The sequence below is a fragment of the Pristiophorus japonicus genome, chromosome 13 (genome assembly GCF_044704955.1).
Source record: "Pristiophorus japonicus isolate sPriJap1 chromosome 13, sPriJap1.hap1, whole genome shotgun sequence".
Taxonomy (NCBI): domain Eukaryota; kingdom Metazoa; phylum Chordata; class Chondrichthyes; family Pristiophoridae; genus Pristiophorus; species Pristiophorus japonicus.
The window spans coordinates 51,695,054-51,708,410 of NC_091989.1; the positions used below are offsets into that span (position 1 = coordinate 51,695,054).

General features: G+C 42.6%; 1 protein-coding gene across 1 annotated transcript in view; it reads right to left on the reverse strand.

Moving 5' to 3' along the window:
• Nucleotides 1-13,357, reverse strand: part of LOC139278561 (laminin subunit beta-4-like) — a 142,282-nt gene that overhangs the window by 16,695 nt on the left and 112,230 nt on the right. Inside the window, exons 27-29 of the mRNA XM_070897469.1 lie at nt 7,655-7,860; nt 879-1,082; nt 604-748 (exon numbers count right to left, since the gene is read on the reverse strand). Of these exons, the coding sequence (XP_070753570.1) occupies nt 604-748; nt 879-1,082; nt 7,655-7,860 (555 nt within the window). The remainder of the gene's footprint in view (nt 1-603; nt 749-878; nt 1,083-7,654; nt 7,861-13,357) is intronic.

A 13,357-nucleotide genomic window follows, 5' to 3' on the forward strand; every position in this document is an offset into this window, starting at 1 on the left:
TGGGTGTGTGGCAGAGAGATCAGGGGTGGCGGGTGGCTCGCGGGGTCAGGCCAGTGATTGCGGGAGTTGGCAGTGAGGAAGGACTTCAATTTGTTCACGTCGGAGTTCTGCGCATACGCCACCCGAGAGGTGGTGCCGGATAAGGGAGTTCCGCATAAGGGAGGTTCAATCTGTAACTTCACCACATGGACTGCAGCGGTTCAAGAAGGCGGCTTACCACCACCTTCTCAAGGGAAATTGGGGATGGGCAATATATGCTAGCTTTGCCAGCAACGCCCACATCTCAGGAACGAATAAAAAAAAAAGTCCAGAACAGTTGCCCTCTTTAGTATAACATTTCTAAGGCTGCAGCAACTCAAAAACTATATTTTTCTTTAGAGCATTTGATTATCCCTGTAATTATAATTTTTTTCCCCATCAAATTTAGCTTGTTCTTTTTCCTCTCCAATTTTCTCTTTCTCTTCTCCTCCCTTGACTCCACTGTTTCCTGAGGTAGAGTTACATAGGTATCAGTTGCCCTGTGATACCAAATGAGTCTTTTCAGGATCGAATGGGAAGGAAATACAATAAAGGTGGCAACAGGCAGGGAACGGGACTAAGTACCTGTGAGAAACTCTTTCACGTTTCTGATGACTGCTTTGGTTTCTTGCTTTTCCTTTTCAAGTTCATCCTTGGTCTTCGCTACCTTATCTGATAATTTGGTTGCCTTGTCCTTAGTTTCTTGTGTCATATTTCTGATAGAATCAATCTGGAAAATAAAAGAAGGCTAGTTTACTCGTGCACCAAGTTAAATCCATTTTTAATTTCTTTGAATAAACAATCTAGTTGGACAAGAAAACAGTTCTTTTTTAATACTTGAAACTGTAACACACAGTTACCTTGTTTATTGTATTCTGCAGTTTTTCGAGGAGATAGTTCATCTGATCTCTTGTTTCTTTAGCTCGGGTGTTTACATCATTTGCCACAGACAGAGCTCCGTTACAGTATGCACCGCCACATATTTTATTTCCAAAACTGTCACGACATAAAGCTCCTCCACATGGATCGTCATTACAGGATAAGTTTCCTTGTGCTCCACAAATCTACAAAAGTTAATTAGAGAAAATAATTTAAAAAATGATGTACAACATGGCTAATTAAAATAAAGCTGCATTGAATATTTTTGTTAGTTGTTCGAAACAGAATGTCACAAAAGTTCATTCTGGTTACTTCTAAGAAGGTCTAGTAATATGCAAACCAAGTTAATTATATTATTCCAATATAGAAACTTATTGCAAGCAACCCATTCCTATTTGGTAGCAAATCTTAAAGGAACAGTTCTCTACATTTTTTATTGTGTGGCTTAATTGTACTGTTTACTTTGTAATTGAAATGTTATTTTGGAACCGTGCAGTCTTGATCAATCTCATTAGAGTTTAGAGTTAGAACAGCAACACGAATGGTAAGACTATTGTGTCTTGTGTCTATTGCTGTATGTTATGGTACCTCGGAAATTAAGTCATATTGCGTAAGACAAGCAACAGATAGTTACTGTATCGGCAACTGCTGCAAATTGGAGCATGATCTAATGTTGAGAAGAATGAAATTTTTTCGTTCTCTCAGCAGTGGTACTATAATACCACAATTCTACCAGTAGGAAGCCAGGATTTCTGCTGTTTAGAGCTAAAGGCTTTTGAGAAAGTTCCACACGAAAGGATATTAGTTAAATTTAAAGCTGCGAGGATTCAAGGTAAACCTTGGGAATGGATGAGAAAGTGGCTGAATGGTGGGAATCAGTGAACACACATTAGAGGATTTAAATTGGATGGGGGATATACTGAGTGGAGTGCTTCAGGGACTTGGTCTTGAGATCACTATTGTTTCTAATTTACATAAATGACCTGGATTCAGAAACCGATTGCAAAGTGGTCAAACTTGCATATGATACCAAACTAGGAGGCGCAGTGGAATTGGAAAAGGCAGCCCAGAAAGTACAGAATAAGCTGGACAAAATATGTAAGTGGGCAGAACAATGTTGGATGAAATTTAATGCAGAAATGTGCAAAGTGCTGCACGTAAGCTGGAAAAATAAGCGACACATGTAATCCAGGAATGGTGTTGAAATAATTAAGGATGAAGCTTAAAAAGACCTAGGATTGTTAGTGGACTCAACATGAATCAATACAGAGCAGTGAATCAACTAAGCCTATAGAGGTGGGTAGGGGGCTTGACCCATCCACCTCCATGGCATGAACCTGGTATTGCAGTACTTCCAGGAACGGTGCTTTGGCTCTAGGCCTTTTGGCTAAGAGCAAAAACATTGGCGCAGAGTGATCCTTGAATGGGCCCAAGGTGACCTCTGGCGTTTATGATCTGACAAAGAATTGGAAAGATTGGCAATGAATAAAACATTAAAAAAAATAATTAAAAAAAACTAAGCCAATAGAATGCTGAAATACATAGCCAAAACAATTGAACATTAAGTCATTTCTGTGAATTGCTTTATTCAAATTTAAACTGGAGTACTGTGTTCGGTTCAAGTCGCTAGAATACAAGGGAGACATTCAAGCACCGGAGGCAGTGCAGAGAAGAAGCACAAGGCTAATCCCTGGTGTTAAAGGTCTGAGTTATGAGAAAAAACTGGAGAAACTTTTGTTCTTCAGACTGGGAAGGAGCTGACTGAGAAATTATGTTGTAGAGGCAAGTAAGATTCAGGTGTATGGCAGAAGTAAAGTAAGAATATTATTTTATATTAAACAGCAACATTGAAAGAAAGGGACACTGTTCAACAAGTAAAAGTTCATTTCAGGACTAATATCAGGAAATTCTTCTTCTCAGAAAGACTGAGCAACACTTGGAATGGACTTCCAGATAGAGCAGTGGAGAAAAGAAATGAAGATAGGACTTACATTTATATAGCAACTTTCACAATCTCAAGATGGTTCAAAGCACTTCACAGCCAATGAAATACTTTTGAAGTATAGGCACTGTTGTAATGCAGGAAAATGCAACAACAACAACTTACATTTATATAGCGCCTTCAACGTAGTAAAATGTCACAAGGCTCTTCACATGGGTATTATGGGACAAAAAGTGACACCGAGCCACATAAAGGAGGAATTAGGGCAGGTAACCAAAGGTTTGGTCAAAGAGAAAGGTTTTAAGAAGCGTCTTAAAGGAGGAAAGAGAGGTAGAGAGGCAGAGATGTTTAGACAGGGAATTCCAGAGTTTAGGGCCTAGGCAACAGAAAGCACAGCCACCAATCGTTGAGTGATTATAATCAGGGATGCTCAAGGGCAGAATTAGAGGAGCGCAGACATCTCGGAAGGTTGTGGGGCTGAAGCAGGTTACAGAGAATGGGAGGCGTTGCTTAACTGGGAACGATTGTAGGTCAGCGAGCACAGGGGTAATGGGTGAGCAAACTTGGTGCGAGTTAGGACACGGGCAGCCGAGTTTTGAATCACCTCTAGTTTACGTAGGCTAGAATGTGGGAGGCCAGCCAGAATTGTGTTGGAATAGTCAAGTCTAGAGGTAACAAAGGCATGGATGAGGGTTTTAACAATGGATGAGCTGAGGAAAGAGCGGAGATGGATGATATTACAGAGGTGGAAATAGGCGGTCTTAGTTATGCTGTGGATATGTGGTTGAAAGCTCATTTTAGGGTCAAATATGACAGCAAGGTTGAGAACAGTGTCGTTCAGCCTCAGACAGATGTTGGGGAGAGGGATGGAGTCTGTGGCTAGGGAACAGAGTTTGTGGCGGGGACAGAAAACAATGGTCCAGCAGCAATCAGTTTGCTCACAGCGAAGTCCCACAAACAGCAATAAAATAAATGACCAGAAAATATGTTTTTTTCTCGTTAAGTTATGTAGAAGAAAACTCAGTGAGTTGCTTCAGTGAATCCTGTATATAACATACTGCAGCCAAACTATGCTGGTGTTTTAAGGTGGATATTGAGTTCACTGTTTCTGACATGGATGGTGTTGATATTATTGAATGTTGTTCTGGCTGCATCTTTCCAGGTGGGTGGTGAATATTCAATCAGACTCCTGATTTGATCTTTGTAGATGACGGAGAGGCTTTGAGGGGGTCAGAAGTTGAGTCACTCATCCCAAAGTATCCAGATTCTACCATGTTCTTGTAATTGCGTTGTTGGTGTCTGGTGCAGTAACGATTCTCAACAATGGTGACCACCAAGATTTTGACAGTGGGGGAATGCAGCAATGGTGGTGCCATTGAAAGTTAGGTAGTTCGGCTTTTTCTTATTGGAGATGGTTATGGCCTATCAATTATCAGCGCATGCCTGGTGTTGTCCAGGTCCTGCACTAGATTGGCAGGGGCTTCTTCATTATCAGAGGAGTTATGACTGGAGCTGAACATTGTGGAATCATCAGTCAACAGCTTTACTTGAGACATTAGCCCTGATTTTAACCCCCCCCCCCCCCACCGCCGCCCCCAATGCCCAACAAGAACAGGGCATGTGGGGGGTTAAAATCGCATTCAGTTTGGGCCACTCACCATTTTTACTGGTGCGATTCAGGGAACATGTCAGGGAGCAGTCAGGCGAAAGCCTAATTGAAATGCAAAAGTTGGATTCTGATTATGTCATTCAGATCCCAACACCATTTTACCATGTTTTCAGTGTGATTGGCACCTGGTACTGACCTCGCCAGCAACTATGGGAGCAGGCCTAGAAGAGGGCCAGAAAGAAAAGTAAATTAAATATTTTTTTTTAAGTTTCCCTGAGAGCCAGGAGGAACAGGAGTGCTCCTCCGGGCCCCAAAATGAAACCGAGGACCTCCCCTACCCTGGGCTTGCCTCCCCCCAACCCCCCCCCGATCTCCTCCGGAACCTCCCCCTAGACTTCACCTTTCCTGTGGATCTTGGCAGTGGCATCCTGCTTGCTCCCACCTGCTGGCGTCCCAGTATTGATGCTCGAGAGTTAGAATGGCCCAGGCCTCATATCGGCAAGCCATGGCGCTTGCCCCTCACCCCCATTTAAAATCGCCGAAGCCCTTCAGCAATCTCCCCTCAACCTTGATGACCAACGGCAAAATGGTTGGAAAAACTGCAATATGCCAAATGGATTCCTTATAGAGGACCTCACAGTACAACCTGAAGTATCAAACCTTCCTCACAAACAGTGGACACCCATCAACCGCCTCAGAACCGGTCATGGTAGATGCTGCCACCATCTCCATAGATGGATGATTAAAACATCCCCATCATGTAGGTGGAGCTTCTAATCAGATGCTGGAGCACAATCTCGAAGACTGCCCTCACAGGAAATTCACAGGCAGCCTACAAGAATTCCACGCTGTTACACCAGAAGCTTTGCCCTCGATATTTGACTTTGATATTGATATTTAAGTTGTTTTTTTGCTACTACCATACAAAATAAAAGTTAAAATCGGGGCTCTTATGATGGAGGGAAGGTCATTGATGAAGCAGCTGAAGGTCATTGGGCTATGAATGCTGCCCTGAGGGACTCCTTCAGCTGTGTCCTGTGCTTGCAATCAATGGCCTTTGACAACCATAACCATCTTCCTGTGTATCAACTATGACTTCAGCCACTGGAGGGTTTTCCCTTTGAACCCTATTGACTTCAGGCTTTCTAGGACTCCTTAATGCTGTACTTGGTGGATGCTGTCTCTAGCATTCAACTCGTGTCCATATCAAGATCTCGGCTCTGATGAGATCTGGAGCCAAGTCGTTCTGGCAGAATCCAAACTGAGCACAATTGTAAGATTTGTGTAATTCTGGCTGGGTTACCTTTGCAGATTAATGTGAGTGAAGCATATTGAAGATAGAATTTTGTGACAAAGCGGATAGCTTAATCTTACACATTTTGAATAGTACTTTTGATCAGTCCAACTAGATTTGAAACCTTTAAGAGTTAGATATAACAATTTCAGTATATAAAAGTCAGGATGCATGGCAGAAGAGGATTCAAAGGAGAAACTTTTGCACAATGAATTGTATGACCATTACGAATGGATATTTTGAGACCATACATACTAACGCACTTGGTACCGATGGAACAGAACTGATTGTGATGAGATCATTATTTCATTACCATTGATAAAGACCACTAGTGAATAGTAAAGAATGTCAAAGGTTACTCTAAGATTTCAAAATAAAAAAAAGGAATGGAACAAGGAATGGAAAAGGCTATTAATCCAAACAAGTTTATTCGTTTCACAGACCATGTATAAGTTGCCCCATGATTTATAAAAGGGAGATTAGAACAATGTCTGGGAACTTGAAGTATCCATTTATAGAAAGCTTAAATTTTAGTTTAAAAATCACAAAAATTTGTCAGATAAAGGAATGGAGTGTGGAGAATGGAGTTTGAAGGAAGTTGCCTTTGGAGAATTTTACACATTTTACAATAATTCTGCACATGACCACCTGAAAAGCAGTCGGGTATTCTGCAGCATGACACTAAAGCCCCAATTTTGAATGGGGGTGGGAATCGTGAGGCCGGGGGACCACTTTAACTGCCTGATGGCCTGATTTTTGGGCAGGTTAGAATTGGTCCTAAAGTATAAATATGGGACATCTATTTGTTCTTATTACTATAGTGTGCTGATGTGTTAGTTGAGAATGAATAGTTAATAATAAGGCGTGTTATCGAATCATAGAATGATGCAGCACAGAAGGAGGCCATTCAGCCCATCGTGCTTGTGCCAGCTCTTTGAAAGAGCTATCCAATTATTCCCACCCCTGGCTCTTTCCCCACAGCCCTGTAAATGTTTTCCCTTCAAGTATTTATCCAATTCCCTTTTGAATGTTACTGTTGTATCTGCTTCTACCACCCTTTCAGGCAACGCATTCCAGATCACACCAACTCACTGCATAAAACTTTCTTCCCTCATGTTGCCTCTGGTGCTTCTGCCAGTCTCTTTAAATCTGTGTCCTCTGGTTACTGACCCTTCTGCCACGGGAAAGTTTCTCCTTATTTACTGTATTAGAACTGATTTTGAACACCTCTATCAAATCTCTTCTGAATCTTCTCTGCTCTTAAGGAGAACAGCCCCAGCTTCTCCAGTCTTTCCACATAACTCATTCATGGTACCAATTTAGTAAATCGCTTCTGCACCCTCGCTAAGGCCTTAACACCCTTCCTAAAGTGTGGTGTCCAGAATTTAACACAATACTCCAATGAAGCCGAACAAGTATTTTATAAAAGATTTAGCATAACTTCCTTGCTTTTGTATTCTATGCCTTGATGAATAAAGCCAAAGATCCCATATGCTTTTTTTTTAATAGCTGTCTAAATTTGTCCTGCCACCTTCAAAAATTTGTGTATATGCACTTCGGTCTGTCTGTTCCTGCACCCCCTTTCAAATTGTACCATTAAATTTATATTGTCTCTCCTCATTCTTCCTAAAAATTGCATCACTTCACAATTCTCTGTGTGAAATTTCATCTGCCATGTGTCTGCCCATTTTGTAGGTTAAAATCTCTTATCTTCAATATCTTTAATATGTTGTGTTTAGAGTTCGCCCTGGAATTTTCAATGTTTTTTGGCATGTTAGACAGGCTCGCTTTTAATGTCTGTAATGAACTGAATCTGATTTAAAAATATATATATATATTGCTATGCTCTTAAATGATTGTTATACAGGCAGCCTACATTTCCTTGAAATCATTTAATAGATGCAGGACTCACCTTATTATTTACAATACTCAAATCCAAAAGTTTAGTCTTTTTCTTTAGTGAATACATTTCATCTCTATCAATCAACTTTGTTTTGTTTAACAAGGCTGTTGCCTTTTCTCTTGTAGTTCTTGAGTTGTTCAGCACTTCTGAGTTATTCGCTTTCTGTTGAGAGGTTTCTGAATTCTGGTAGTACATTTTAATATCTTCAAAGCTACCTGTCAACAAAAGGAAAATAATTGCACTCTTACTCCTTGAACTGAATGTAATCTTTGACAACAAGTTTAATCACTATTGTAAAGTACGACGGAAGAAAGATCTGAACACTATTTGTTGAGTGAACTGAATTATTTTAATAAGCTATTAAAAATTGGTATGTACTCCTGCACTCTACACTGTCATTGTGTATTTTATCTCAATGAAGCACTTAACTACAACTGGACTTCCCAAAGTGTAGTGCCTATAAAGGTAGATTCTTTTCACCCCACATGCTATATCCTGATCAATCAGCTGGGTTTGAAGTGGGCTCTTGCATATAAGTGACTGTCTCTGATCATGTTTTTGCTGGTTTCATGGAGTCAGGAGACATGAATCTATCTCACAAAGGATGTGGGTACTTCCCAAATCGACAGCTTTGTATTAAAGGAAAGATCTGGATTGCTTAGATCGTTTCCCAATAAAATTATTTACATGATAATTTGGTCAATAGGAAGAGTTTGGCCGCGATTTCTCCACACGTGGCGGGGTCGATGTGGCCGGGTTGGTGGTGTGCTGAAAGCCCACTCCCCACTCGAGCCCACCCTCTGTCCCGAATATTCCCATGATTTGCGGGCTTCCCGGCCAATTAAGAGGAAGCTGGTCTGATGACATCAATTGATAACGTGTCATCAGCCAGTTTCCTTAAAAGGATCATGCCCACGTTGGATTTTGTCTTCTGTCAGTGTCCTGCAGCATTGAGGTGCTGCAAACACTGACGAGCACTGTACAGAGATGCACGGCTGTACCCAGGCTCTCCCATGACTCCCTCCAGATGCTTTCGGAGGGAGTCACAACACGTAGGGTGGTCCTCTTCCCTTCCCATGGGCGGAAGGGACCTCCCCAGGACATCAGGCAGCCTGGTTGCACATTGCACAGGAGAGCACAAGCAGGGGCGTCGTCAGCAGGTCCAAACCTTTCAATTATCTTCGTAGATCACGAAATGTTACTGCAAAGCCACACTCAACTTACACTGTGCCATTCATCACATCCCCATCACTCTGCCTTCCCTACTCTACTACTGCGCATCCTTTCTCACACCAACTTACCTTGCACTTCCACCCATCCCTCTCTCGCTCTCTCTCCCTCTATCTACATTATCAGTTCTCCATTTAACCAACTACCCCTCACACTCACCCTCATCCTTGTCAATCATACCAACTAACAACACACAAGTGTAGGCACTTGGGTCCTTTAGAAAATGTTCATGTATAGTTAATGTTAATGTGTTGTCAAACATTGAAATCTTTATTTTCAGGACTTTGTGGTTTGGTTTTCATATTTACGAAAGGATATACTTGCTTTGGAGGCAATTCAGAGTAGGTTCACTAGAATGATTCCAAAGATGAGAGGGTTGACTTATGAGGAAAGGTTGAGTAGGTTGGGCCTCTACTCATTAGCATTCAGAAGAATGAGAGGTGATCTTATCAAAACGTATAAGATTATGAGGGGGCTTGACAGGGTGGATGCAGAGAGGATGTTTCCACTGATGGGGGAGACTAGAACTAGAGGGCATGGTCTTAGAATAAGGGGCCGCCTATTTAAAACACAGATGAGGAGAAATTTCCTCTGAGGGTTGTAAATCTGTGGAATTCGCTACCTCAGAGAGCTGTGGAAGCTGGGACATTGAATAAATTTAAGACAGAAATAGACAGTTTCTTAAACGATAAGGGGTTATGGGGAGCGGGCAGGGAAGTGGAGCTGAGTCCATGATCAGATCAGCCTTGATCTTATTGAATGGTGGAGCAGGCTCGAGGGGCTGTATGGCCTACTCCTGCTCCTATTTCTTATGTTCTTATAATGATGTTAATTACCTGGCCCACCGCTTGCTGTCGGGTCTGCGATCCGAACGCACATCTGACAGCTGAGAAACTCACACGGAGGCGGGTTGAGAGCGGCATCCCGACCCGCTGTCAATCAAAGTCATTTTGACAGCAGGCCCATCTCCAAACCCACACTCGCAAGGCTGGGAAGATTCCGGCCTGTGTGTGTGGCCTGTGGTAGCTCCGCAAAGACTCCCAAAGCCCGAGGGGAAAAAAATTCCAGTCCATATATCACCAGTTCTCTAGCGCCATTTTTTGTTAACCTGAGTGGCAGTGGCGTGAAGAATGGATTAAATGTCTCGATTGTGCGTTTGCTGTTAATTTTTATGCAGGGAGACACAATAATTAATAAAAACTGAAAATGCTGGAAATACTCAGCTGGTCAGGCAGAATCTGTGGAGAGAGAAACTGAATTAACATTTCAGGTCGATGACCATTCATCAGAACAGGTGTAAGAGTTTTAAGGACATTCGCTGGGCAGGAGTTCGGCTTCTCCCTGCGATGCGTGCAATCTGTCAAAAAAATTTTTGACAGATCGCAAGTGCCGGGTTTAGGCGCATGTGTTTCGCACACCTAAACCCGGAACTTAAAGGGCCTCTTTGGGCCCGTGCGCATATTGTCTGCACCTGGAGAGGCCGCAATTTGCGGCCTATTATAACCACGGACCCACCTCTCTAGTGCAGATCACTTGGATGCCCCCAAACCCACCGCCGTTAATCCGGACGCATACGTGTTCGCAGTGGGTTGGGGCTGGGTTTCACATATTTGTCAATTTAACCTCTACCTCTCTCCTGCCCGTCGGGAGGGGGGGGGGGTATAAAAGTCCCCTCTTAGTGTCAATCTTTGTACTGATCTTTTGTGATTTATATCCTTAATTACTGAGCCTAAATCTAATGTTCACAATTCTCGAGTATGCTGACCATTGTTGAAGAACATAAAGAAGCATGAAATTAGAAAGGATGATGTGCAAACGGCTCTATAATGGAATTTTTAAATTTACTCTCCAAAGGGCAAGTCTGGCTTCTTCAAAAGTAAACCGGGCAAACCTCAATATCTTTCTAAGCTCAAACGCACTTAGTGGTCACGATCTTGCCAACCGTGGCATGGCCAGGTTACGTGGCGAGTGATGAAGCCGCTCCTCCCTCCAGCCCACATTGTATGAAGAATCTTCCGTTGATGGGGCCCGTCCTGCGATGATGTGTCATCAGCCGGTTTCCTTAAAGGGACATTGATTTTGAGCTGCTGCAAACATTGGCAAGCACGGCGCAAAGGTGCAGGGCTGCACCCTGGCTCTCCCATGACTCACTCCAAATGCTTATGGAGGGAGTCATAGCACGCAAGGAGGTTCTTTTCCCTTCCAATGGGTGAAAGAGAACTCCCCAGAAGAGCAACAGACTGGTTTCACAATCACAAGAGGGGACAAGCAGGGATGTCGTCAGGAGGCAGTATAATCAATGATTACAGTAGATCACAAAACGTTATTGCAAAGCCACACTCAGCCTCATCCAGCTGTGCCATTCATCACATCCCCATCACTCTGCCTTCCCTTCCCTACCCTACTCCTGCACAGCCATACTCACACCAACTTACCTTACATCTCCGCCCATCCCTCTCTATCTATGTTATCACTTCCCCATCTCACTAGCCACCCCTCACACTCACCCTCATCCTTGTCCAATCATTCAAGTGAATGGTAAGACATAATGCCACCCCTCCCCCCTCCCTCTCCCCAATGGTGATGAGTGTGAAAGAAATGGCTTAGACATTGTAGGGATGCTTTATGGGGTGGTGGCAATCTGGCATATCATGTGGCAGCCAGGGTGTACAGTGTTAAGTGAAGCAAATCTGGACACAGTGAGGCCATTGCTGGCATCCCAGGCAGCAATGTGCATGGGTGATGATGTCCTGTGTCCAGTGCAGCATCAATTGATTACGCAGAAGGTTGGTGTGGATTTTGATGCTGCTAGTGTTGAGGATGACTGTGTTGGGAATCTGAGGAAGAAGATGACATTTTTTCAAGGGCACCGATGCTGACGGAATAGATGGCAGGTGAGGTTGAGATGACAGAAGCGATCTGTCAGTGGTGAGAGAGGTTGTTCCAATGAGGTGACACAGGATAGAGAGTTTGCTCCAAACACTTGCTAGCTGCATAAAGGTCAACCCGTCTTCTAAATGCAGTAAGCAACTGCTTACAACCGTGGAAAGTGAAGACCTATGAAATGGGAGCTTTCATAGACCATTTGCAGCTATCAGGTTAGTGAATCATTCGATGCTTACACAACACCCAACCTACTTACTGTGCCAGGAAACTCGCTAAAAACCAGGTAAAATGGTAAGTACGTTAAATTCCTGCTTAACTATCTTTTTACAAGATTTTAACCATCTAAATTGGCTTGCCCACTGCTTGGTGTTGGGTGTGTGAACCACAGCCAGACCCAGCACTTTGGAAACTGAAAGGAGGCGGGTTCAGAGTGGGATCCCGCCCTGCTGTCAATCTCGGCCATTTTGACCGGACCTGTCTCCAAAGCCACACTCGCAGGGCTGGTAAGATTCCGGCCTATAGATGTTAAATACAAACAAATAAGGACACAGTGGTGATTATTGTGATCTCATTTATGCTTGGGACACAAAGAAATCTTCTTTACTTAATACAGACCTAAATAGTTTCCCCTGAATACAACTCCACGAATCCAAACGTATAATAAATACAAGTGCAACAAAATAAATGACCAGAGAAATGGAGAAATATGCAGGACCATTCCATACATGCAGGACCAAGAATCCACTTACTAATTGCCACTGGGAGAATAGGTTTGGAGCAGTTCAGAGTGAAAGAAAACCACCCATCTCACAATGGAACAAATGCAGATACAGTGAAGGGACAAAGGTACAGTCCTAACTAGAATGATAAAGTATTTACCGATTCCCCCACCCCTATGCAATGTAAAAAAAACACTCTAGACTTCAAAGAAAATACCTTGAAACAACACTAAAGATATGCAAAGAAAACTTACTCAAAATAAAGATAGGCATTCTGAACAAAACAGACCTAAGTCTGGAGTAGCAATATAAATGAAGTATTGTCGAGATAAGATATACTTCATAGCTTCTGTTCTGCCCAGCTGAGTTTCAAGGACATTGGTCTATAAAATAGTTAGAGCTTAAGTATCAATACACCAAGCAACACTCAGCCTGCCTCAGGCTGGTGACAGGATACTGCTTCTTCCATGAATGACTTGTAAAACTAATAGGAATATTTTACTGCATGATACTAAACAAAAACCACACTCTTCAATATGTTGGTAATTTGCTGTCAACTGCTATAGGGAAAAAATTCTTGTTGCAGTGGGTCTGCAAAAATGGTTATAAATATGATACCGTTATCAGGATTCACATAACTGTGGGGCAGGATAGGGGTAGTTGGTGAGGGAAGGCCTATTTTATTTGCAATGTACTATGATAAATTCTATCTCATACGTTCATCCAAATATCCAAATCACTAGTCTCAAAATTGGCAATATTTTGGTCGATGAAAATTGAAGAATGGACCAAATTAAATGGGGACTCTTTCATGACCAAAAACCTATTTATCATTGAAGAAAGTGCCCTCCAGATGGCACTTATCTTTAGTCTGAGT